Source organism: Myiozetetes cayanensis, unplaced genomic scaffold (genome assembly GCF_022539395.1).
Source record: "Myiozetetes cayanensis isolate MyiCay16 unplaced genomic scaffold, myiCay2020 scf2-11, whole genome shotgun sequence".
Classification (NCBI taxonomy): Eukaryota; Metazoa; Chordata; class Aves; order Passeriformes; family Tyrannidae; genus Myiozetetes; species Myiozetetes cayanensis.
The window spans coordinates 8,924,526-8,952,205 of NW_026087411.1; the positions used below are offsets into that span (position 1 = coordinate 8,924,526).

Consider the following 27,680-nt stretch of genomic DNA (forward strand, 5'->3'; position numbering starts at 1 on the left):
AGCGCCGTGTCCCGCCGTGTCCCGCCGCGGCTCCCGTAGCGCCGCCGGAAGCGGCGGGGAAGCGGCGGCGTGGTGGGAGCGGCGGGGCCGGAGCGGAGCGGGCCGGGCAGGGCCGGGCAGGGCAGGGCAAGGTGGGTGCGAGCGGGGCCGCCCCGGGGCTCCTGCGGGGCTCTGCTTGCTGCTGGGGTCGCGGGAGGAGCGGCGCGGGGAGCGGGGATTGCCGCAGCTGCTGGAGGTGCCGGGCAGAGCTCGCCCGAGGTCCGCGCGTGGGTCTGGCGGGGAGTCACCCGGGGCTGTGCGTGCAGCCGGGGCCGTGGGTGATCTTAAAGATCGTCCAGTTCCAATCCCCTGCCGTGGGCAGGGACACCTTCCGCTAGGCCAGGTTGCTCAGAGCCCCATCCAACCGGGTCTTGGACATTCCCAGGGATGGGGCAGCCGCAGCTTCTCTGGGCAACCCGTGCCAGGGCCTCACCGCCCTCGCAGTAAAGAGCTTCCTCCTGATCTCCAATCTAAACCCACGCTCTGTCAGTTTAAAGCTTGTCCTGTCACTCCAGGCTCTCGTAGATAGTCCCTCTCCATCTTCCACGTGGGCTCCTCTCAGGTACTGAAAAGCCACAGTTAGGTTACCCTGAAGTCTTCTCTTTTCCAGGCTGAACAAAACATTCTCTCAATCTCTCCTCACAGTGGAGGTGCTCCATCCCTCTGATCATCTTTGTGGCCTCCTCTGGGCTGGCTCCAACAGGTCCATGCCCTTGCTGTGCTGGGCACTCCATTGCTGGAGGCAGCCCTGCAGGTGGGGTCTCACCTGAGCGGGGCAGAGGGACAGAATCCCCCTTCCCTGCTGCCCACACTGCTTTGAGTGCAGCCCATGACACCACTGCCAAGGAAACAAAGATTTGTGGTCTCAAAGATTTGGTAGTTACAGGTTTATTTGTGAGGCCACGCCTGGAATTCCGAGCTCAGTTGTGGACAGGCCGCAGATGGTCCAGAGAAGGGCCACAGGGATGAGCGAAGGACTGGGGAGGTGCCACGTGAGGGAAGGCTGAGAGAGGTGGGTTTGTTCAATCCTTGTTCCGAGGATGGCTGCAGAGAAGGTGGAGATTCCCTTTTTACCGGGAGTCACGTGCAAAAGACAAGGGGTAGTGGATACAAGTTACTCCTGGGGAGATTCCACTTAGACACCAGAGTAAAGTTTTCCTCAATGACATCAATGAGCCATTGGAATAATCTCCCCAGGGGAGTGGTGGATTCCCCAGCAATGGACTCCTGTAAGATTTGGCTGGACAGGGTGCTGGGACATCTTGTCTAGAGAGAGCCTTTCCAAGAAAGGTTGGAGCAGCTGATCCTGGAGGTGCCTTCCAACCTGATGGTCTGCGATGCCACGAAATTGCCACATGTGCCTTTGGAAAGGACTTTTTAGGGATAGGTTAGAAATCCAACTTTGCTTAATCCTTTATAATTTTTTTTTCCTTTCCAGCTACATATCTGAATCTTGGTTAATTGGTTTTTGTTGGTGTTTTCTTTTTGGAACTATAAGTGTGTTTTTGGTTTGTTTCCACATTGCAGATGTCCAAGCCAAAAATGTCATCCCAGGAGGAGATCCTGAGCGATGGGCGGTTCAGCTGCGTCGCGAGGGATCCCAGGTTTTGGGAGATGCCCGAGAAAGAGCGGAAGGTCAAGATTGACAAGCGATTCCGAGCCATGTTTCACGACAAGAAGTTTAAGCTGAGGTACACAGTGGACAAAAGGGGTCGCCCCGTTAACTTCTCCTCCACGGAGAACCTCAGGAAGTTTTATGCCTTGTCAGAATCTGACTCTGATCTTTCAGAGAGTGAAGAGCAGGCTGAAGAGCAAAAGAAGCAAAAAAAAAAGAAAAAAGAAGCTAAAGGTAAAGGAGAAACGGATTCTGCAAAGCCACCTGCTGGTGGTCTAAAGGACAACAAAATGAACAAACAAGGGGTGGAGCAAATGTGCCAAGTGGAGACAAAACTAAATGACCTTAAAAAGGAAGTTAAAAAAGGCAAATCTAAACTCAGCTTGAAAGAGGACTCAAAGAAAACTGCGGTGGAAGTTGACCCCTCTCAGGGAAACAAGGGCCTTTTATCCAGAGGGGGAAACAAGCAAGGAGATGCATCAGCAGGAAGATCGACTTCAAATCAGAGCAAGCAAAAGCCTTCACAAGCAAGAGGTGTTGAATCAGTGAAAGCTCCCAGGAGAGACCACTCCCTGGGAGGGAAACTAAAAGAACCAGGTTAGTTGTTCAGATAACTAGTAGAGCTCATCTGTGTTTGCTTGGATGCTGTTGGTGCCCACGGAAGATCTTTTGCAAGATCAGTTATAAAAAAAGCTGCCTGACTCAGATTCAGTGTTGCTGAAGGATTGGAGTTGCTCAGCTCTGTAGAGAATCAGTGCTGGTGTTTCAGTAACACTGTGAACATCCCTGTCCTTTGAACGGCTGGAGCTGAAATTTGTGATCGGTTAGAAAAGTAAAATGTCCGATAGCTTGTAAACCACTGTGTTTATTTATATTTATCAAACCAAACAGCAAGTATGTGGTCTGATACCATGGAGGCTTCAGCACATCACAGTCTATTGACTGAAAATGTAAAGGTGGCAGGATTGAGCCATTAATATAAGAGGGGATTAAAGAGAGAAGAGATGTTTTAAAGAAAAGCTTTTTTAGGTTGCTTACGCATGTCTATAGCCTACATTGTTGAAATGTGATTTTTGTATGTTAATTCTATATGTATAAATAAAAGAGCAGAACATTTCATTAGAATTGAGACTGATAATGCAGTTGTGGGCCTAAAGAGCAATTAAATCAGATTAGACCAAGCAAGGCAACGCTGATGTTTTGTGTTATTTGCACTTCCCTGGTGTAATTTGTTCCTCCATCCTTACACCTTTCAGGGGGTCCTGTAAATATGCATTGAGGAAACCTGAAGTGTTCCTTTTTCTAAAGAATCATATGCAATTCCACCATAAATATAGGGATGTAATGTTTGTCTCTCTGTGCACAGACAGCTGTGATCAAAGTGGAAAAAAGAAAAGCCAATTAGAGGAAGAAACTTCTGCAAGTGAAGGTGTAGAGTCGGGAGAAGAGGAGGCGGAAGAAGATGATGGGGAAACGGGCGAGGAAGAGGAGCCAGGAGAAGATGGAGAAACAGGTGAAGAAGACAGTGATTCAGAAGATGATGAAGAAAGTGACAGTGGGCCTGATCTAGCTAGAGGCATAGGGAATATCGAAACCAGCTCAGAGGACGACGAGGATTTAAATGACCTGTTTCCAAAGGAGCCGGAGATCGAGCATTCCTGGCGCGAACTGGATAAAGATGCCCCTCGTGGAGATGAGGTAACAGTGCTTCCCATGAGAAAAGCTGCTGCATGACAAGTTCAGAAACATCCCGAGTTCATTACACACCTTCATCTGTAATGAATGCAGAGCCATCATTCAGTGTGGGGGAGTGCTTTTCATAAAGGTTTCTCGACCTTTTAGTTACAGAATGTGAGCAATGGTGAAATCAGCACTGAGACTTGTGGTCTCCACTGGTGTCTCCCCCTTCCCTCTGAGCACACTCACCTAGAGATAAGGGGAAAAAAAAACTAGACAGAATCAAGCTTTTCAGAAATTCCAGCCTTTAAATAGTACTGCTCTTGTTCACTGGTGGTTTTTCCACTTTCTGTTTTATATTTAGTTATTTAACTGATGCTTTAAGAAATCACAGACATCATTAGATAGCGAAGAAGGACTTTACAACTAGCACAATTACAGATCCCTTGTGCTGTCACAATACCTTGATAGTAGTTGCTATCGTGGCTATCAATATAAGATGACAACAAAATCCTAATTGTTGATGTTGTCACTGCAACATCTGAGAAAATGCTGCTTTTATTTTTTTTTTTCCAGCAAAGTTTATTGCTGACTTTTTGATTTTTACCACGGAGTTCTGCTAGAGGATTATATATTCCCCATAAAAGTCAGGAATTAAACCTATGGACTTTATGTCCTTTTTTTTTTTCCAGATCACCAGTAGATTGGCAGTTTGTAATATGGATTGGGATAGGCTGAAGGCGAAGGATTTGCTGGCTCTATTTACTTCTTTCACTCCCAAAGGAGGAACAGTATTTTCTGTTAAGGTAAGATCTGATTTCTAAAATGAGACCTGGCTTTTACTGTAAAAAAGAAAAAAAAAAGAAAAATACAAAATAAAACAGTTCTGTGGAGAACCTAAAGAGAGATTAATGTGTTACCCCTTTCTGAAAGGGGTCAAAGTGGAATGAACAAAGTCAGGGTTCCTGTTGTTCTTCATCTGTCTCAAAATACACTCATTCCTAGCAGGCAGTTGGGTTATTCCGCTGTCTTTTCCATACATTAAAATTAGGAGGGTATTAAAGGTTATAGAATTGATCCCTTTACTGATTTTAAATAAAAACCATGAAGTCTAAAAGCCTGGTGAGACATTTTTAATGTACGTTACATCACTGAAGTTAAAAATGTAGTTTTGTGTTTGTTGTGTTTGTAGATTTATCCTTCAGAGTTTGGAAAAGAGAGATTGAAAGAGGAAGAACAAAAAGGACCTGTGGAACTGTTTGAGCTTCCAGAGAATACCACAGAGGAGGATGGGTATTTACATCTTCAAATGAGAGATATAACATGTTGAATTCTCAGTGAAAATCCCAGTCAAGTTGCCAGAAGTTTGTGTGTGGAAGTCCCCATTGGACACCTCAGTTTTTTAGGTTTTTCAAGTGATGTTTTACAGCTGGCCCTGTTGTTTTTTTTTCACTGCATTTAATAACTGCATTATGATGAAACTTGAGCTCAAAATTCATATAATGTAACTCACTGGAGTGATCAATGAAAGGAATGAGATAACAGCATTTCTCCTCTACAAATTCTTGCAGTCAACTCCCTTCGGTGCTCACTGTCAAAACTCTTATCTGTCAATCAGCAGGGACCTCAACTCAGGCCAAGAATTCCCAGAGTGAGATTTCTTGAGTGCTTTAAGCAGCAGTCCTGGCTTACCAGGATTTAACTTAACCCATTGTCCAGGCATGCCTTTTTTTAACCCCCCCTTTTTTTTTTCTTTGAGCTTTTGTTAAAGGTTTTGCTTTTATATTTTTCCAGAATTTCCAGATGTTTGGCAGCCTGGCTGGGACCATATTTGTATAATACATCCTGCTGGACTGCCCTGCATTTAGAAAATCTGGATTCTTCCAAAATAAGGGACGATCCCCTGGGAGAAAGTTCCTAGTGCATCAGAGGACACTTGAGAAAACCGAATAGAAACCAGTGGAACCTCGTGCTGTTTAATATTTAATCTCATCCCAAGATTGGGAGAGTGATTGATGGGGTCCATGTCTTTAATAAATATTTTAAATTTCGAATTAGAATATTTTGCCAATGAGAAGTTGTTAAAGCCAGCTCACCTGACTGTGCTGTTTTCTCCACTTCTGCAGGATTTATAGGGAAAAACTGCGGGAATATCAGTTTAAGCGACTGAAATACTTCTATGCAGTTGTAGAATGTGATTCCCCTGAAACAGCCAATAAAATTTATGAGGAATGTGATGGACTGGAATTTGAAAGCAGCTGCTCTTTCATAGACCTGAGGTAACTCCACTGGTGACGTTTTTACACGTTGGGCCGAGGAGGGAGAATTAAAGGCAGTTTAAAATAATTTGGAGTAAATTATATTGACTTTATTCTGTAACCAAAATGAGGTAGGAAGATAAACTGGGCATCCAGTGGGTTGCTGAGTTGGTTCTTTTTTCTTGTTTTTGACCATTGGAATATAGGAAGTTTGAGAGCATTTCTGCACGGGGAGATTGTTTTCAGAGAAGCCAGATGAAATGTTCTGGTTGCATCTTCAACCTTTTGGTACAACAAGTAAAAGGGACAGGATTTAGAAAACAAAACAACATACTGTTGCTTTTCTCTTTTTCTCTTTTCTTTCCCCAAGGGTCCAGAAGTGGCATTTTTTTCAAGATTGCTTCCCACAGGGCAAGAATATTGCTGCTGGTGTCATGGAGCTGCAATGGATATGTTGGCCCCTGTGAATGAGCTGGAAGCTCTAATATTTCAAAAGTCACGTTTGGGGAAGAAAAGATTCTAAATTATTATTTGCTTCATTGTTAGTATTTCCCTTTTGTTGCAAAAAAGCTTTCCAGTCTGAGCAGAAAAGTTCCTAAATCATAAAAGGTTGTGACAGAAGCCCTGTTGGTCTTTTGGGGACCCTTGTTGTGGGCACACTCTTGGAAGTCAGTGGAAGTTTTTTGCTTTGAATCCATTTTCTAGAGGAGCTTAATTCGTTTGCTTTGAACCGTTTTGGAGAAGATGATCTTTGCCAAGTGAACATGTAACTTCTCATCATTTTAAACATAGCAATATAATGTTTTACAACAGGCACAGCTGTTTGAAATTCTCCAGTGACTTTCCTAATCTTCTGCTTTGTTAAATTTTAATCTCACATAGTGTAGAAACGTTTTGGCTTGTTTTTTTAAACCAAATTCTTCAATTGTTACCCATGACCTTGGTCTTTTTAACATTTCCCCCCTACTAATTATAATTTTGAAGATGTACCAGGCTTTCCTAAAATGTTTTGAATTTTTTTTATTTATCTGTTTCCAAATTCCCTTTTACTCCCTTTTTAATTTTTAACATTCCTGCACAGATGACTCTTAAAACAAAGAAAACCACCTCTGTCCCTGTTTATACCAGACTGAAAATGGATTTACTTCCCAAAAAGGGCGTTGTTTCTGTCACGTCTGGAACATTTGTCCATTTTGTTCCTGTTTCAGGCTTACCTGCTTTTTTATTGCAGCGAATTCTTTCATGCTGCTCTCCCATACTCGTGAAAAGCTTAGACTGTTTATACTATGAAGTTCCCCAATGTATTTGAAGAATAACATGTTTTATTTGCCCTTAAGATTTATTCCAGATAACGTTACATTTGATGATAAGCCGAAAGATGAAGCCTCAGAAGTGAACGTAGCTGCTTATAAGCCAAAGTACTTCACATCTGCTGCTATGGGGACATCAAAGGTACCTTTACAGTGGGTTTGTCCTGTTTTCCTAACGTGTTTAGTGTTGCTGTCAGCTTGTAAATTATGTTTGTAGTAGGGGAATTTAGTACTGATTATCTCCACTATTTCAAAATAAAGTCATCAAACATAAGATTTAAACGTGTCACGGACCCACGAGTCGCAGCCCTGTTTTGGGTTATTTTAAAAGAGGTTGGGATTCTGTGTTACAAATGAAATACTGTGTTTTAACCCAATTAAAGCTGCATGTGAAATGACTTTGTTTTTCACAGAGAAATCTTCTAATTTGCCTAAAATGGGTGTTTGTGTGTAAGTCAATAAGGGCCTTTCTGGTGGTAGTCCCAGGCCCTAAACAGCTTCCCCTCCTTGTAGCGATTCACCCCTGCTCTGTCTTACTGACAGCCAGCACTTCCATCTGGCCATGAAGGGAACCAGACTGGAGAAGTGATCAGTTGAGAAATAAGTACTTCCTGCTGGATCATTTTCCCCTCAGATCTGTTTTAATCTCTGGTTGAGGGTGCAGTTGCACAAACGCTTTCATTGTCCCCTGCTGCGATCCCTACGTGAATCCAGGAGTGAGTTGCTACTGGAAGAGGAAAAGAGTTGGTGACTGCTTCAACACCAGTATCTGCTGCCACGAAGGAAATTTGGCTTACAGAGGTTTTGTGTTGTGTGACCTGCTGTTACAGAACCGTTCAGTGCACGAGGAGATTTTTTTATGTAGCTCAAACTCCTTGAAACTCACTGTAAAGTAAATCCCAAAAAGTTATAATAAAATTTACTTTAGCAATTAGTTACTATAGCTAATTATTGTAGAGAGCATTACTAACGGGTTTACACTGCTGGTATCAAATCACTGTCCCTAAAATCCAGTGCTACAATGTTTAGTTTCAGTGTTCCAGCTTCCTCAACTGGCATTGTTGTTTTTAAGGTAGATATCACGTGGGACGAGACAGATCACGAGCGAGTCACGTCACTCAGCAGAACTTTTAACAAGGAGGAACTTCTTGACATGGATTTTCAAGCCTATTTGGCTTCATCAAGTGAAGAAGAGGAAGAAGAGCAGCAAGGTACTTTGGTAGCAGGTGTTGCCCACGGAGTCATTGGCTCCAGTGTTTTGAACAGGAGTTATTTAAATCCCATCCTCATTCTCTGAGTAAACAACATCACTGGTGTGACCCCAAAATTGTGTCATTATTTTTAGAGACACAGTGTGGTAGCTGAATGTTGTTTTTCATCACACATTCGAATTATTTCTGTGGAGATTGTGGTAGCTGTTCTGTCCATTTGGTGCTGAATTAATGAAGATCTCTTGCCTTTCTGTGAAATCTGAGTAACACTGATCAAAAATAGCCAAATAGTTGGTGATTTGGAGTGATCCCAATGACTGAGCCCCTGAGTAGCTCCTTTCTGAATAGGAGCTTGAAACTTTAGGCATAAAATAATTTTCTTGCTTTTTTATTTCTCCTCCTACCCCCTTTCTCATTTTTTCAGGGTGCCTTGACATCTCTTTGTCAAGTTTGGCAATACCTAATTTAATTTCCTCATTGCTGAGATAAAATTGTAGAACTATAGAACTTGTGAGTGCTTCCTTTTCAGAGGAAAAAAGTTCTGGTTTGAAATGTCAAGTGGTTAGTGACTAAATGAATAGTAACATCTTTCAAATGCTTTTTGATTCACTTCTTAAACACACAAAGAGTATTTCATCTAACTTAGTAAGGTACATAAATCTTCTGTGTATGGTGCACCAGTGTGTAAATCCCTGATTTAACTTGCTTGTTTTCTTTCTAAAATTCATCATGCTTTTATTAATATATATAGCCTAAATTATGAGGCAAATAAAATTTCATTAAGCCTTAATCAGGTCCTTCCAGCAGAGTTAAAATTGATTTATACTGCATTATAAAGCAGGTTGTTGCAATCAGAGATGAGCTTGGAGCGTGGAAAAGAACATTACAGATTTTTCTGGTTATGGGGTTGGGAAATCTTCTGGCAACAAACTCAGCTTGGCAATACCTTGGCAGGGTTCATGTCCATTTGTTTCTCATCTTCTCATACATAAAAATGCATTTACAAACTGTACCTTTGTTGTGAACTTTGGGGAAGTATAGAAATGGGAGCAGGAGGTGCAGAGGGAAGAATTTCCATCTTCTATCACATACGAGGTGATCAGTGATGAAAGCAAATATCCATGTAAGCAATACTTCAGAACCTTTAAAGAGTAAAATTCCACTGCTGGGAAGGGGAAAAAAAAAATTGACCTTAAAGTAATCTTATCAGAGTAATAAATTTTAAATCTGGAAATGTCTGGGTTCTAATGAGGGTTTGAAAAGTAAGTTATTAATAGAGGAATTATGTTGTCATGTCTTTAATGCGTTCCTGTGTGATGCAAAACAGGATCCCATCTGTCAGGATTCCATCCAGCAGAATTCCGTGGCACTATGCACCAGTGGGAAAAATCAACGTCAGCTGCTTGAATGGAAGTGTAGGAGTGTGATAAGGAGGGAAAAAATGTCCTGGCTTTTTATTCATATTCTTTAAACTTATCAAAAGGCTTTATTTATAAACAGGTTTTTGTTGGCCTCTTCTAATCTGGTTTTTTTGTTTTTTTTTTTAATGGAATTTTTCAACTTCAAATATGTGCATCACGAATGTTACTGTTATACAACAGTTTTGTAATGTCCAGTATTTCAGTGACCTGCAATGTCGTGGTTCATGGCACGAAGTGTCTCCTTTACGCTTCTCCTGAATTTCCTGTTGCTCGGGTCCCTTTGTCCCAGTCAGGGAGTGTTTGTGGCACTCACCAAATCCAGCCCATAATTGCTATTTTGACCATGAGGACCGTTGCCTTAGTGTATGGCATTTTAAATATGCTTCAAATTCAGCATTATGGGGTTCATGTCTCAGCTTTTAATCTGTTTTTTTGGTTGTTTTTTTTTTTTTTAATCTTGGCAGGAGCAACATCTTTTTCTGCTGTTCTGCTTTGCACAGCACACACATCCTGGGACAGACTATGTGACAAAATGCCTTTATAGGTGTATTTTTAATTAGCTGATCTTGATATGATCATACAGAATTTCCTGAGTTGGAAGGGATGTAACATTAGTGCTTAATGTTAAATAAAATCAGAGCATTGATTAAATCTTGTTACAATTCCGAAATCCGTTTGATGCAATAACATATAGAAATTTCAATGCATATACAGCATTTTATCAGATGGCAGTACAGTCTTCCTTTCTCTCCTAATAATGAGCACTCTTCACATGTGTTTCTATTTGCTAAAACTATTTCAGAAGGCTGAGACATGGAAGGTGACAGAAGTAGAACATGCAATTATTTAATACTGTCTCTGGAAAGAAGAAGCAAGAGGTTTAAACAGTTTATGAGTTGAAATCCCGTGGGAATTTCAGAATTTTTTTCTATGAATTACCAAAAACTTGATAGAACTATGGAGGTATTGAATACTTTCCCAAAACATCTTTGCAGGAGCTGTTGTGTTGGGTTTGGTTTTTAATTAAAGGTGCTACAACAGTCACTGGTTTGCAAAGGGAGTTTTAAAAGCTGCAGCCAGTGCACACCACTCAAGTTGGTTACACTACAGACCTGAAGGAAAATGCAAAAAAAAAAAAACAAAAAAGCTATAATTTAATGCTTGTCATTCATTTACTGTTACCTGTCTGTTTGCATTCTCTTCTCCCAGTATCTTTTCTCCCTGAAAAATACCTTACGAAAAGACATCGACTCTGATGTGCTTTAAATAAGCTTCAATTACCTTGAATTGCAAATTTCTCTTTTTCCTTATTATCACTGGGATGAGCCACTGTGATTTGCACAACTTCTTGTTGAGGGAGTGTTGAGAATTTGGCAAAGTGGGATTAAATCCCAGTTTTTGTCATTATTTTCTGGTGCAAGACTGAGGTCAGCACGTTTAATTCTTCATATCATGCTGTAATCTAGCTTGGATTTGCTTCTGGACTGCTGGAGTGTAGAGCTTTATATTTGTAATTCTGTGGGTCTACATGCATTGTAGGGAGGTTGTGGTGTTTCTTTTTCCTTTCTACCTATCTGAATTTGAGTAACTACCCTGGATACAATTGAGCCATTTAGTGCATTTTTATGGTGTGGCCCCTCAGCCATCCAAATCAGTAGCTGAATTTTCTGCTGTGCCATGAAATCGTGAGGGGAAATTTTATCTTTCCATCTTTAAAAGAAACTCAGCTTTGCAGCAGACCTCTTGTCAAATGTTTTCTCTGCCCTGAGTTTTCTAATCTTTTTGGTTTCTACAGGCCAAGTTTAAAACATAAAAGGGATCACCTACTCAGCTGTTGTAAGATAATCTTCTTAAACTTAGCATACAATCTCTTCACAATCCTGTGATTACAAGAACGTGCTCTCAGCTGCCAATCACCAATTTAATATGTTGAACCTCTGCACTTGGTGATAGTTTTTATTCATTTCAACTCTTAAAAACAAACATGCCCCCACACATGGTTGTATTGGAGTGCTCCTGACCAGCCTCACGGTTTTTAACTTTGTTCTCTTTAAATCTCTTAGCACTTCTGTTAATACTTCCCTTGGAAAACAATAAGAATATACTTGTATTTTATACTCTTAAATTTCATCAGCTTTTGCCTTTTTTCTCCTTCCCAGGTTGATTGTGGTTCTCTTGCAGTGCAGCTATTAATGCACCGGAACTTTTGTTTTGTTGGCGTGTTTTGTTCGAAAAGCCTTTGAACAAACTGCTGGCAGAAAGCATCAGTATCCAGCAGAAAGTGGTTCCTGATGTTGTGCAACAGTGTGATGCTTGAAAGCTACTGACAAGGTTATTTGAACTCCGAACAAACTTTAACAACGTACTCAGCTCACTTTCCTTTCCTGCAGCTGTTGTCAAATGTGCTTTGTTTGCCTGCGGAACGAAAAGCTCTTACGGTTCCTTGGAGGGCCACGTTGAGCGTTTGTGTTGAAACTCGGTTTGGACAAAAGAGCTGCAAGTTTTACCTAAATGAGAAAGAATGACAATATGCATTGCTGTTTAAATTTCTCCTGGCAAAACCAGTGGTAAACTACAAATCCGGGTTCTAGGGAGCTTAAGGATTTCTTCAGTTCCCATCCAGCTTCTCCTTTCACGGGACACCAGGAGGAAGGAACAACAAAATGGCTTTTTTCCCCTCTCTCATCTTCAAAACAGAGTTGGCTTTTGTTTTTCTGTGGGAGCAGATGTTTCCCTCTTAGATCTCAGCTTCTGCTGAGGGCGCTGCAGCTGCGTGTCCCCATGTGCCAGCAGGGACGGAGCCTGGCCTGGCTGGACAGGGAGCTTTGGCTGGAGCTCGGGAAAGAAAAGGGGTTTATGAACTTTGGAAGGCACTTCAGGGGGATTACAAGGTTGCTGTGAGGTTATGCTGGGAGAATATTAGAAAGGCAAGGCCCAGCTAGAACTTAACCCGTGAAAGATAGTGAAAATTGTTTCTATAAATACATTGGCAATAAGAGGAGAGCTGAGGAGAAACTCCGTCCTTTGGTGGATGCAAAGTGACAAGGGATGAGGAAAAGGCTTAATTAAATACTTAAATGCCTTCTTTGCCTCAGTAAGACTGGTTGTTCTCTGGGTACCTGAGCTGGAAGGCAAGGAGCAGAATGAATCCAAGGGGAAATGGTCAGTGATTGGCTACACCACTTGGACACAAACAGGTCTATGGGGCCGGGTGGGATCCACCCAAGGGTGCTGAGGGAGGTGCTCACTTAGCCACTTCCCACTGTTTTTCAGCAGCCCTGGATAACTGGGGAGGTGACTGGAAGTTAGGAAGTGCAAGTCCCATCTGCAGTAAGGGCTGGAGGGAGGATCCAGGGAACTACAGGCCTGTCATCTTGACCTTGGTGCTGGGGAAGGTCGTGGAGCAGATCAGCTGGAGTGCCATCACGTGGCTTGGACAGGACAAGCAGGGCATCAGGCCCAGTCAGCACAGGCCTGGGACGGGAAGGTCCTGCTTGACTAAAACAATCTTTTATGACAGAGTGGATGGGGGAAAGGTGGTAGATATTGGAACAGGCTGCCCAGGGAAGTGGCTGAGTCCCCATCCCTGGAGGTATTCAAAATCCATGTAGATGTGGCACTTGGGGACAAGGTTTAGTGGTGGGCAGTGCTGAGTTAATGGTTGGACTTGATGATCTTAAAGGTCTTTTCCAACCTAAATGATTCTGTGATTCTATGAACTGTAAAGATTTCTGCTTCCAGCCAACAACCAGCTTCGTGCAGTGATGGGATGTGGAAAAGAGCAGTGTCACACCTCAGTTGTAGCCAAAAACCAGACTTGCAACTGGGATATGTCTTTCTAGACAGCACTGGTGCTGTCCCTGCAGTTCAGCACTGTAGGAAGCACAGCTTTAACTGCTAAACCAGAAGAAAAGGAGCCTACCCCAAACCTAGTTTTCTACAGTTCAAGGAGCTGCAGCACCTTTAAAGCCTGTTCTCTCTCAAATATTTGTTAAACGCTTATTGTAAGTCACATTTTCTTTGTGTTTGACTAGAAAAAAAAAGGGAAGAAAAAACCTTCTTTCCGTCTTGTGTCATTTGTTCATTCAGCAAGTCACTGAAGATGAAGGCATTGAGGGATTATCTCTGTTACAGAATCTTGCAAAGTTTGCTTTTTAAAATGTAGGATTCTATTTTCAAAACGCTTCACAGCACTGTTTTCTGAGATTTAGGTACTGCCCTGCCATAAGGGACTCTGGAACTAATAATTTTAAAATACATTAAAGGATGCTGTGTCCAACCAGGGATTTGCTGAACAAACTTTCTTTTGTCTTTTCAGATTCTATTTTTATTTCATCTAAGAAGGTGTTTGTAAACATGAACTCCAGTTGCTCACTTTTTTTGAGGCTGCCTGTGATAGTTTTCCTCTCTCCCTCTAGATGGTGAGGTAGTTAATGAAATGGAAGACGACAGACCGAGGAAAAGCCAAAAAGATGATGAAGAGCAAATTGCCAAGTACAGAGAACTTTTGCAAAGTATCCAAGAAAAAGAGAAAAAACAGGAAGAGAAGGATATAGGAATGGAGATTAAATGGGTTCCAGGTAAGCTTTATTTTCTTTTCCTGCCTTGGAGGATAAGCAGTATTGGCCTGCTAGCAGGGATATAGTATAAGGTGCTCAATTTATAGGAGGAGAAACAAACCTTTTTTTTTTTTTTTTTCCCATAAACTGAAATCCAGATTGTTTAGAAAGAGGCAAATAAAAGAAATAATATGACTGAACTCAGTTCCTCAGCTCTAAGTTTCTTTTTGTAGATTATTTTTTCTCCAAGTTGGTTTGGTTTTTTGTTTGTTTGGTTGGTTGGTTTGTTTGGGTTTTTTGTTTTGTTTTGGGGTTTTTTGTTGGTTTTGGTTTTTTTGTTTTGTTTTTGGTTTTTTTTGTATTTGCTTTTTCATTCTTCACTTTATAGAGTTTTTAAAATGGAATCCACGTGTTTGCCCTGGAGTCCTGAACCATACCTACACTTTTAAAAAGGAAAACCAGTATAGTTTGTTAACGTGGCATAAAATTAGAGGAGAATGGTTTGAAAGTCCTGCTTGCATTATGATAAAGATTTGGGGGAACAGAGAAGGGAGAAGTCTGGCCTTGCAGTGAGACTGCTCTGGGACAAGGAAAGCTACCAGGAAGAGAAGCTGAGGGATAGTGACATCCAGATTGTCATCTGGAAATTAAAAAAAAGAAAAGGTAACTTCACCACATGGCATCCCAGCAGAACTCATGCTGAGATCCAAAAATCAGTTCTTTTTTTCCTTTATGGGTGATAAAACATTCAGACTGATTTTCCTGTGTTGTTCCTGGGTGGGTGCTTTCCATGAGGTGGAATGAGCCAGTGGAACAGTTCCCCACATCCACAAAGGGATCTCTGTGGCATTTCCTCCTCGATGCTGGCTCAGAGCTCGTTCTGAGTGCCTGAACCAGCCCTGGCACTTGGTAGGTCTCTTTGCAAGCTTAATTTTGTTTGCTAAAAAGGCAGAACTACCCTGGAAAAGAAGAAAAAAAAAATCTGCTGAGTCAGATGTGCAAATGGAAGCATTTTGGTGAGTGTTCAGGGGTTTAGACAATGCAGCCCAAGGACTAGGGAAGTATGACATTCCCTTTTTGGGAGCAGCAAGGTGCTGCACTGGCTCAGCAGGTGCAGGCTGTGGCAGGACACAGCCTCATCTGTTACTAAAAACTTCTGTTGAATATAAATGCTCACTTCCTAAATATTCTGAGTCTGTAGTGGTTCACTGAAATGGACCGAACTGAACAGAACAGTTTTATTCCTATTTCTTTATGAGGCCTGTATCTGAAAGGATACACTGGCATTAAAAATAATTATGTGCTTTCAGTTAATATAACTGAAATATATGATTCCAGTAATTTCTGGCATGAATTCTCCCAAAGCCTTTTAGAAGGAGCTGTATCATGCACGACAGGACAAGTGTTTGCTGACACAGAGTTGTACTCCATCTGTCCACAGCGTGTCACTACTTGCATTTGTGGTGGTGTTTGCTCAGTAGTTAATTCATCCTGTCACTGGGCATTCAAGGCCAAAGAGGTTTTTTTCATACAGAGAATCTGTTATAAGATTTTTTACAAGCATTTGTTGTTTGGTGGAAACCACAATCAAGCTAATTACTGGTCTGTAATTGTATATCTTTTTATTTACACGTAGTTTAAAGCTGCCATCTTTTGGGTTGGTTTGGAAAGCACACTTGGGGCTGGTTTTTGTTTTCTGGGCTTTCTGTCTTCTGAAGAACCTTGCAAATTGTGTGAAAGAGGTTCTGTAAATTAAAAAAGGTCTAAGCAGCTTCATGTGGTGACCTAGTCAGGAATCTGGAGCAAACCATTCATTTTAGAAGAAGGAAAACTGTTTTAGTTTCTCTTTAGTGACTCTTGCCCAGGGAGAGCAAGAAGTTTTGTGAGAGGCTCTCTCTTAACTCTGTGCCTTGCATGTTATAATTAAATGACATTCTCATTCAGCAGAAATGGAGTGTTCAGTGCAGTGGAGATGGAATCCAGTTCTCTGATCCATGGGCTCCCTGTGTCTTTGCAGTGGAGCTGGACTTCAGAAAATTGGATTTGTCTCATACTACATCCAAGCCCAACCCCTTCCTTACTGCACCTTCCTGGTCCTTTCACGTCCTGAAAGTGAAGACCGGAGTTTTGACTTGGCTACTGAGTCAAAAGTTCAGCTGTTACTGACTTGAGGCAGCATTTGGAGAGCAAGTCCTGCACACCTGAAAAGGACACTTTTTATATATCTCTCTTTGTTTATGGTGGAGCACAGTCAGCACACACTGAACAGTAGTTTATAGCTCTGGCAATATCTACGTAGTCAGGGCTGTGTTTCCTTAGGGGAGGTACATTAGTTATTATGTTATTTTTTTCTTGAACAAGTGTGCTTATTTAAATTCCCAAACAATTTAATTGTGTTCAACTGGAGCATCCTGAGCATTCAAAAATAGTTCTTGTTGTAATCTCTTAAGGCTCCTTAATTTTTTTTCAGAACTAGTTTCTGTCTGTTGAAATATTTTTATTATCAAGCTCTGCTTTAATGTGCTTGACTTACTGCAAAATCTTTTTCCTGCCCAAATGTTTAATACACAGAAGAATTACAACAGTTAAATCTAGGAAGTTTTTCAATTGAAAGGCAGAGATTTGAATTAATTTAAAAACTTGAGTTTTGGCACAGATATTTACACATGGTTATAGAAAGCATACTTCGTGGATGATTCAGTTATTCTTGAATCATAATAGTTTTAAATAAACCACAGTGCCAGCAAAAATAAATTAGATGTAGTTCCAACTCTCTTTGGTCTGTTTCTTCTAGGCACAAAATCAGTGTTATATTTAAGCATCCATCTGTTTTCTTAATCATATCTGATTGAAGCAACAATTACTACGAGTCCTTACCCAGCTCCCAAAGCTCCCTCACTCAGAAAGTGAAGAGGGAAAAGACCACAACTGCATTTCTTGATGATGTTCAGCCAAGTTTGGTTGTTTGTTGTTTGGTTGGTTGGTTTTTTTGACTTAAAAATTCTTCCTTTGGGAAGAAGGAGATGTAAATATTTAGCTGGGCTTAAAGGAAAACTTCAGATTTGTTTTCATCAGAAACAGAATAGAGAGCCATGGTGTCTCTGTAAAGTGCACAGTAAAGCCCAACTGTGTGTTGTCAGAGATTAAGCAGAGCAGAGAATGCTCCTATGGAATACCTGTCTCCACCTGGATCAGTGTTTGGACTTCACATTTTTTCTTTTGGGGGTGACAAATTCTAATGGTAACAGAGTATTTACCTGCCGTTCCTTTTACCCACTGGCAACAGGGTGTTTCTTTTTTCGTCACCCTGCAAGATGAACTCACTCATTTTTGAATTTCCTGAGAACAGAGGTTCATCTTTTTAGCCTCTAATAACTGTGACACTTGCAGGCTGTTGAACTTACACAAGTTTTCAAAACTAAGTGTTTGGAGAAGTAAAAGTTCTGGCTTGCCCACCCTCCCTCACTTTCCCACCAAGGTGACAACAGTGTACTCAGGTTTTTTAAGTATTTATCACACTTCTAATCCTTTAGCTCAAGAGTGATTTAGTTGCATGCTAATAAAGATGACCTTTTCCTCTCTTTCCTTTCTTCGTGAAGATTAAATGAAACCAGTGTGATTAATTTATTCTTTAAAAAAAAATAAAATTAAAAAATTATATTGATAAGGGTATAAATCAGCCCTTTCTACAGCCAGCTAACAATTCTACCTAAAGTAGACAATTCCTTTCCCCTTCTGCAATCAAAATCCTTTTGACCACTTAAATACACTCTCACTCTCGGGAAGTGGTCTGGACAGTAGTTTCTAAGCCATTCTAATCTGTGGAGAAACTCTAATGCCTTTCATGAGACTGCCAAATACCACAAGAAAGGGCTGCATTTTCCTCCAAGTCCTTCAGCGCCAGATGGATCAAATGATTCCATTTTGCAGGCAAATAAATCAGAAATATTGTAACCTCCTCCGAGATCTCTCTCTCTCAGGGGTCTCTCTTTCCCTGGAGATGTGGCTTTTTAATTCTGCATTTACTGCCTTCAGAGAGAACCTACAAGGTTGCTACCTGAGCAGTAATTTTTGCCATCGATGTACTCCAAAATAGTATCCAAAGCCGTAGCAGCTCATTTTCTGGGAAGCTGATGACTCTGCTTTCATTGACTTTGGAGATAACTGAGGGTTTGTTCTTGTTGTGTGAGAGGGTTTCTTAATGGCACGTTTTTAGTGAACCTTCCTTTTCTTGTGGCTCGGATTTGTTTGCCGGTTTAGCACCAGATTTTTGTGGCTGTAACAGTTTTCCACTTCCCGTTAATTCTGTCGTCTCTCCAGGGTAATGGAAGGATCCTTTATCTTGTTTTTGCTCCGCTCTTTCCTTCCTGTGACTCTGTGGCTTAATATGATTTTAGAGCTTGGCCACACTTCGTATCTCAGACGTCTTGTAACCAGCTCTCCAGCCTTGGAATTGCTTTTGGAGTGTGGACAAGCACCGGGACAGGGATTGGTGTTTGCAGTTTTCCACAGAAATGTTTTACCTGCCCAGACAGGCAGGACTGTCCATCAAAAGGCCCATTTTTTTCCATGATGATATGGAGGAGAGCTGGAAGGACTGAGGAGGAGCAATGATTGGAAACTTAGAAACCTGAGAAAGGATGGGATCCAGTCTGGGACATCTGGAGAGGTCCCAGTAGGATTCCTGAGCAGTAAAACTGGAATGAGGGGCAAGAGAGAGTAGGATGTGGTCAAGTGAGGGCTGGATTGGGTGGCAAAAAGGGATTGCTGACAAAAAAAAATCAGAACAAGTGGAATTGGGGAAGAGGTGGCAAATACCAGACTTGGAGGAGGAAGCAGAAAGAGGATTCCTCCAAACTCCCAAGATATTTCAGTCATTTCACGGGAGAGGATGTTACCTGTAGGATGTCTGACTGGTTTGTTATGGAAGTTGAAAAAAGAGAAGGATGTAGTGAAGGAAGCAAGGAACTGCAGGTAGGAGAAAAATCCTTCTTTGCTCAGTTGTTACGTCCTGCCAGGGAAGTGGATTCTGTTCCTGCCACTGAATTCTGCTCTGGTGCACAAGTCAGTTCATCTCCTTCCATCCAGGAATTTTGCCCTTGCAAGTGCCCATCTCGTGAGGAGGGGCAGAAGCTGCATCTGGAATCAGTGTTTGTCCTCATAACATCCCAGTGCTGTGTGATGGAGTGACTTTGGAAAAAGCATTCCTGAAGTGTGGAATTTTTCAGAAATCTGTCTGGTGATAGGATGGTCCTTTTCTCCTTCTGTCTCTCAGTTCACACAGCTGCTAAATACACAACCTACTTACACTCACTTGGCTTGCTAATCAAATAAGGGGATGGTTTATTTCTCTTGCTGCTCTTTTCTTTCTTTTGTTTTTTAATTTTTTTTCCTTTTGTCTTGAGCTATTACAATTTGAACTGGCAATCAGTGATAACAAAAAACACTCTTTCTACTATTTTTTTTGTTTGTTTTTTTGAGAGGCTGATGTGTTTCAAGCAATCTGTGCCCTTAATCCCAGCTTCTTGTTAACAAATACTTTAAAAAACAAAAGCAAGTTATTTAACTGAAGCACTGAATCTTAATCTAGATTTGCTGTCATATCAGTCATGTGCTGTTTCTTTATTTTAGATAAATTTCTGTTATTAAAGCAGACTAATAATAAGTAGCCTTAAATGACTAGGTGACCTCAAAATAATTTGTCTAGTTTAACTCAAAGCATGTCATGCCATGAGATTAGTACACAATGCAGGGAATTTGGGGGTTTATTCACATTCTTTCTGAGCCTTCTAGCTGCATATTTATTTTTATTTTCAATTTATTCAGATAAAATCTTACTGTTCTCAATTTATAACGATGAACAAAATATACACTGGTCAGCTGAGATCCTGCAGCACAAAATTGTCACAGAGGCAAAGTTTCAGAAACTAATTCAGAATCTTAACTAATTACAGTGTGATACATAAAACAAAATAGCTCTCTTTTTTTTAATTTACTATGGGTTTTGGGTTTTTTTTTCTAGGCCTCAAAGAAACTGCTGAAGAAATGGTCAAAAACAGGTTGGAAGGAAAGGATAACCTGACTCCGTGGCAAAAATACCTGGAGAAGAAGAAAGAAAAAAGAATGCTTAAAAAAAAGAGAAAGGTAACGTTTTTATTGGCCGCAATTTTTGTTTGTTTTCTTAAGTTGCTGACATTGTTTGCTTTGGATAAACTAAATAAAAGATTGTAGAGCTGCCAGTACTATTTTAAGGTTAAAACATGCAGTGGTCACTCGTGTGGAAAGACTGAGATACCTCATCAAACTTAGAGAGCAAATGATTTTCAGGATACTGCTGACCATACATATATTACACAAAACTTCATTCATCTCCTCGTGCTGCTTTAAAGACAAATTATTCATAAGAACACTTGGCTTTGATTTGCATTTTGAATGCATTAAGAAGGGTCTTTTTGCCGCTGTGTGCAAAGCTGTGATGAGAAGGATAATTGTAGTTTTGGAAACGTTGGGGCCAACATAATGCAGGATTGGTTGCCAAAGCTGGCAAAGAATTAACAGCCACAAAGAACGATTCCACTTTCAATTTGCAAGAGCAAACTTGGTAAACATCTTTTTTGTGTGTAAATAACAAAACAGTCCTATGCTAATGTGAAAATTGCTGTTGCTTCATCTGCTCACATGTGGAAAGTAATGGTGAAGCAGCTGACTCCTGGGGCAGTGATGTGCAGGAACAGGCAGAGGAATGAAATATTCGTGCATATGCTTGGAAAAAAAAGGCATGTGGCATACAGAATTTAGCTTCCCTGACTTCTTAAACAAGTCTGAATATAACTCATATTGCAGAATGATGTTACTAAGAGTAATCTCTACACCTTGACTTCCAGTCATTTTCCATTGGCATTTGATGAGTAAATTCTTAAACCCGATGGGTGTTCTGAGTAAAGTAGCACTGTTAGGTAGCAGAGCAGCTTTTTCTGGCATAATACTCTTGTGCAGTCAGAGAAATTAAGTCAAAGGGGCACATAAAATCTGTTCTTTTAAATCCAAGCTGGGTCTTTTTGAAATTCAGACCTCAAAATGAAGCTCCTTGCTCGAGTATTTGCCCAAGCTGAAAATCTGTGGAACACAAAGTGGGGACATAACAGTGCTGTGATGCTGTAATTGGTTGGAGTGGTCAGCTGGTACCTCACAGTTTGGGGGTACACCTAATAAACAGCTTTAAACGTGTGAAACAGGTTTTCAGTTGTTGATCTGTCTTTACCAGCAGTTTTTAGTGTATTCCAGATTTACGATGTTCCACGTAGAGCGTTTCAGTTTTCATCTACACAGCTATTAACAGAGGGAACATCTAATTCCAGTGAAACTTAAGTGGTAGTTCAATATGTTGATTGAAATAATATTTGTGCTTTGTTACAGGCCACTGCTGAGAGAGAAGAGAGTGAAGATGAACTTCCACCTGATGTTGATCTCAACGACCCCTATTTTGCTGAGGAATTAGAGAAAACAGGTGGGTCAAGAGAGGTGATTGGGGAATACATCTGCCCTTTCTTTGAATGCTGGGCTTTCAAAACAAAGCCAGGCTGGAGTAAATACTAAAATTGCTGTTCTTGTAAAATGATGCCTGTTTTGATACGTGGAATGGTAGGGAATGTTCTCTCAGCTTTCACCAGATACCGTTAACGAGTTCCTGGGGATGGATGTTAAAAACAAGCTGCTCCCCTCAATATTCCAGAGGAAAGAACTCCATTGCTTTTGAAATCTGTTTCCTTTCACACAGGAAGAGCCAGCTATACATGAGTCCCTTTGAAATGTGGGTCAGTTACAAAGACATCAGAAGTTTTTGCATCATAAACAAAGTTGTCTTTCAGAAGAAATCATTTTTCTCTCAGTCTGATGCACATTTTCAGTTGTGTACTGCTTAGAAACACAAACAGGGAAATGCAGTATTTTAGGAAATAACTTGCTCAGCTTAGATTTCAAGGATACCTTTTATACAAGCTTTTTAGACTGATGTTTAAATTAACTTTTGCTGTGGTTACAGCAAATTTATTTGGAGTGTGATTTTGGTGGTTAAAATCAGTATCAGTGAGTTCCTGGCATTCCATGTTTTTGGAAACCAAAACCTAAGGGTGGTTCATACCAAAGTACATTAAAAGAAGAAAAAAATCCAGAAGAAAACAAACAAAAAGAAGATAGCAACTGATTTACAAATATTACCAATCTGTTGTTTTGATGGGGGGGTGGGGTGGTTCAGCAGAGCAGTGCAGATCCAAGTTTCATTTAAAAAGTGTAGATCACTTTTAATTTGACACCGGCCAGCACAGGCTTCTGACCTGATTGTTTGAAATTTATGTTAGGAGAAAGTAGTATGCTAATATTTGACATTTCAACAGAATATATGAAATCTCTGATAAAATGTTTCCTTCTGCTTTATGTCAGAGGTTCTTTGTGCCATGGAGGGGCTCAGTAGTGAATGGTTGTGTCTGCACATTCTTAAACCTTCTTGTTCATAATCTGAAGAATAGACTTTAATGTTTGTGGAGTCTGTGAAGATAATAAAACAGACATAAAGGTTAAGAAAAGTGAAGCTTTTGTCTGCAAGATTACTGATAATCTGCTGAGATACAGGAGCAAACCAGAACATGGTTAGCCCTGGAGAGGTTTTAAAGGGAGGGGACAGTGGTTGGCTGCAAGCCAGGAGATGTTTTAATGGTAATTACACAGCACAACTTTGGCTTTCACCAAGTTTACCCACAGCAGCCTCTGTCTCATAGCTGGGCTTGCTTTTAAGCACAGCTAATTTATGCAGAGGGGGAAAATGGGTTACAGTCATCTTTGAACTTCACTGGAACTCCACCAACTTTGTCTGTAGGGTACAGGCAGCAATAACTGGAATGGTCACCCTTTCTCATAAGCCTTCCACAATTCCCCTGAAAGATTGAAGTTTCTCCCTTAAACTGACAGATTATCTTGGATTATGCTGGAAAAGCACATGACAGGGGATGTTTGCAGCCTCCTGTGGAGCAGTGCAGGAGCTGAGGATGCAGCAGGGCTGTTGGGGTTTTGCAGGGCTGCATTTGCTCCCCTACTGGATTCACTAATTGGCTGTAACGTGCAAAGGGCACAACATCTTTGTGTTGAGTGCTATGAAAGGAGAACTGCAAATTATGGAAAGTCTACTCAAGCGTAAATTCCTCAGGTATGTCTTTGTTCCTGGTAACTGCTTGTAATGCAGGCAGTGCTTCTTACGCTGTGGGGGTGCTTCACCTTGGGAGAGCCCAGGTAGAGTGAATTCGTCGTTCCTGCTGTGCCCAAAGGGTGTCTGTGCAGGGTGCAGGTTGCGTGCACATCAGCACTCCTGAAATTCCTGACACTGCTTGCTTTGCACAGAGTTTTCATATGTTTTTATTAATAGTACCACGGGCTAAAATGTCAGAATGCTGCATCAGTTTGAGCCTTGATGTTGCATTCCAGAAACTTGATTCTAGTTTTATATTGTCAATAATAAAAAAATCATTTGTCACTTCCATTTTACATGGATGCCCATACTGTTTCAAAAAGCATTGGAAAACTTGGATTTGGCTGGGCCAGTTTCAGTCTCGCTGCATCAGTTTCTGTGGGGTCTCATAAAAGGTTTGTGGGAGACAGAATGACACTTGTAGCTTAAACTGTTGGAAAATTAATAGCTGAATAGGGGAATTGCTTATTAACATGAGGGCAGTGGCCTGCTTTTGGAGATCACTGAATAGTTTCAGAACACATTAGACTATTAAATGTCATTTCTGTTGATTCTTCTCTGAGAACAAGGTTCTTTAAACATTATTGTAACTCCTCTAGGTTCCAAACCATTTGATGCCTTCTCGTGATCTAATTTATGATGTGTGTGGGAATTGATGGCTCTCTAAAGCTGAAAGGAGCTGTAGGACTGCAGGGACATCGGAGGTTACCAGCAAAATCTCAGTGTAGCTGTAGAACCTGTGCTTGGAAGATAAAGGAGATGAAAAGACTCATTTACTGCGTGTCTTGGTGAGGCTTTTGAGACTGACTCTCAAGCTTCTGAGTGAGGCAGATAAGAGGTCTTGTGAGAGGGGTTTTAGATTTGGGGTCAGCCTCTGTATTGAAGTCTCAGAACGAAGATCAGCTTTTCACTGTCAGCACTGGAAAGTTGTTGATGTGCAAAGTGAATGTTGCAAAGGAAATTCTTGAGCTGAGAAATAACCAAGTGGCAGATTGAGCAGGAAGGGGGGGATTCCAGCAAGGACTGGAAGCTTTTCCTGCTGTCTAGTTGGTTCTGCATAACACTGGGGTATCTGCTGCTGTAGGGGGAACAAACCCGATGAAAAGAGTGTATTGAAAAGACAGAAAATGATCCATTCGGGAATTCTCAAACCAAACTTTTCAATATGATGCAAGTTTTTGAGTGCTAAGAGTGATTTTTAGGCCCAAAGATGGTTTTGTTGGCTGCATATTGTCATAATAAGAAATAAAGGTTCTATTCATTTATTTATTTTCATGGAGAAGAGCTCACTTTGATACCAGCTTCTGGTTCAGCCCCTCCTGCAGCCACAGAAAACACTGAAGGCATAAAGATGAGCTGTGTTGACTTCTGTAATTCCACATGAAGTGCAAGATGAGGGAGGGAAGGCAACTTGAGGGGCCTCTCCTTGAGGGATGTGTGCAAAGACAGAGATTTACTGATTTAACTCCTCATTTAATTGTCTCCAATTTGGATTTCTGTGCCCTGTTTCCTTCTCCTGAGTTTGGCCACTTCTGGGAAGACAAAAAAGATTCCACAGTTGTTGAAGTCTTACGGAAGACGTTTATTTCTCCCTTCTACACATTAACTTAAATTGTGTAGTTTAGGTAACAATATTTTATCTAAATCTGATTTTCCTGCACAGTTTCTGGAACAACTAAATCAAGAGTAGTTTTCAAACTGATGACATTGAGCATCTGGATAGTTTATTTTATGGTGGTGGTGGTTTGTTTCTTCTGGAGATCCACTTCCAGCTTGCAATCCACGTAGAAATAGTCAAGTGAATAGTCAAGGCAGAAAAAAAATATCTTCCTCAGAAAATGTGTCCTGTTCCAGCGTATCTTTAGTAATATAACTTGACATGTTTCTGGCATGTCTGTATTTTTAGGCTGAGTACAAACCTGGCTTAGCAAAATTGAAGCCAAATTAAGAGCACCCCCCGTGGGCTGCAGTGAATTGCCTGGGAACTGTTTTTCCTGTTCTTTTTTTGTTGACTTGTTTAGGCCATTTGAATATTGCTGCTCCTTCCACTGAGCAAATATTCAGTGTATTTTTACTGCTCTAAGCCTACTTGGTTTTTATTACCTTTCCAGCCTTTTCCCACGTCTGACATTTAAGTGTTGGCTGCAGGAAAATGAGATGTACTGAGGGGTTCTGCCCTCATGCAGATGCTTGGATAAATGTGTGCATGTCCTCTGTTTGCACTTTAGGTCCAAAGAAGAAGCCAGAATCAGTAGAAAGTACCTCAGAAGATGAAGATGAAGTTGAAAAACAGAAGGTAAAGTGGTTTAAAATGTTAAGAGTTACAGATGTTGCACTGCCTGAATTCTGCAAATATTTGGGATGTGTTTGTGAGAGCGTAGGATAGCAATGGGATAAAACTGTATAATTTTAATAAAACTGTATAATTTTAATAAAACTGTATAATTTTAATAAAGAAAGCTTTTAAAACAGAAACTACCCCAAAAGAAAGTTTGTTGGACCATTACCTTTTAATATCAGCATTGTATGAAACATCTATGTGTTCAAACCTTGTCCTGTAGATTTTTAACCTTGAATATTAAGTTGTTTGCTGTTGCATGTTTGCTTTTCATTCTTTCTCAGAACAAGTTAACTAAATAAATGTACTAAATCCAGATATGTTAATTTTTATTTTGCTGTAGAAGCCTCAATACAAAATCTCAATCCATTAGCAATTTATAAATTATGGTGTACAATTTTCAAATTAAATTATTAATATTACTATATATCAACCACAATAATGATAATAATATAAATGTATAATTAAAGTATTGTGTTGTTCATTTTATCATATTATTAGGTATAAAATTAATTTTTTATCCAATAAAATGTTAAAAGAATGTTGTCATGGCTTAAATAATACTGCCCTGACAACCCTAATTCAGCTCTTATATATAAATGTACACTCCTGCAGGCTTTATTAACAAGATGCTGTATTTTTCATAGAAAACTTCATTTCATGTGTCCATTCATTCATGGACCTTCTTGTTTTGTGACAGGCTGAAATGGCCCTGCTGATGATGGATGATGAGGATGACACCAGAAAACACTTCAATTATAAAAAGATTGTAGAACAACAGAACTTGAGCAAGAAGAAAAAGAAACTCCTTATGAAAAGGAAAGAACTACTAGAAGATGACTTCCAGGTAAACTCTTGATTTTGTGACTGTTTGTCATCCCTGGAGCTGCTCCAGTCTCATGAGCTGTGACTTCTTCAACAGCTCATATTTTATTGGGTCGAAAAGCTTTGCTGTCACGGGAAAAGGTCACCTAAAATAAATGCTCCCTTTCTGCCCTCAGGTGAATGTTGCTGACACGAGATTCCAAGCCATGTTTACATCTCCCCTGTTTAACTTGGATCCTTCAGATCCAAACTTCAAGAAGACAAAGGCGGTAGAAAAGATCCTGGAAGAGAAAGCTCGCCGAAGGGAAGAGAAGGAGCAGGATCTTAAGGAGGCAAACAAGGGCCAGGAGAACAAGATGGCCAAGAAAGGAGAGGTCACTAAGAAAGCCATAGATCCTGCCCTGTCCATGCTCATAAAGTCTGTCAAAAATAAAACTGAAGAGTTTCAGGCAAGGAAAAAGCAGAAATTCAAATAATTGAACTTTGGTTTTACTTGGACTTCACTTTAGTCTCAGCTTTTCTAACTGATGACATCTGTGGCCTGCTCTGATTCCTGTCCACCCAAAACTGCCCCAACAGTCACTTCATTATGATGATGAGTTTTAAAGTAATTAAGAGTAATAATCACTCAGTTCCTCTGCCACAACAATTACTGTTTTGTACTACTGTTGAAGAACTACACCGTGAGAACATAGAGGTTTGGGGGCAGTTAGTTTTGTGTCATGTCATCTCTTAAAAATAATCCAAGTGCTGAAGATGGCTACAAAAAGTAGTCCTGAATAATAAAAAAACACTTCTGCAGAGGTTTATTGCTGAGACTGAGTGATCTTAAAGTTTTTTAATTCCACAGAAACCTGTAAAAAATACCTGTCTTGAGAAAGAAGGAAGTAATATGACTACAAATTGAAGAAATCTTGTATACAAGTTTTTTGTATATTTTTAAAAGATCATATATATATATATATATATGCTTTTTTAATTTCTCCCTTAAAGACTTCCTGGGTAATAGAACTAATTACTGGAAATACTGCCATTTAGGAGTGTTTGATTAACATACATTGGAAATAAATGGTTTAAATTGGCCCAGAGGAATTTTGGGCATTCGCTGTTTGTTCTTCTTCTGCGCCTCAATCGAATTATGCCAGAATCAAACTTTATGGTTACACACAGAGAAAGACTTTCAGCACTG

At 40.5% G+C, this 27,680-nt stretch overlaps 1 protein-coding gene across 1 annotated transcript; it reads left to right on the plus strand.

Annotated features, from left to right (window-relative positions):
• Positions 1-31: 31 nt before the first annotated feature.
• Positions 32-27,583, plus strand: ESF1 (ESF1 nucleolar pre-rRNA processing protein homolog). Its single transcript, XM_050314960.1, has 14 exons — positions 32-131; positions 1,567-2,251; positions 3,021-3,352; positions 4,024-4,137; positions 4,524-4,624; positions 5,458-5,610; positions 6,927-7,041; positions 7,972-8,110; positions 13,950-14,111; positions 20,113-20,234; positions 21,507-21,597; positions 25,557-25,624; positions 26,367-26,513; positions 26,668-27,583. The coding sequence occupies exons 2-14, from the start codon at positions 1,567-1,569 to the stop codon at positions 26,965-26,967; spliced, it is 2,529 nt and encodes an 842-aa protein (XP_050170917.1). The 5' UTR covers positions 32-131; the 3' UTR covers positions 26,968-27,583.
• The last annotated feature ends 97 nt before the right edge of the window (positions 27,584-27,680 follow it).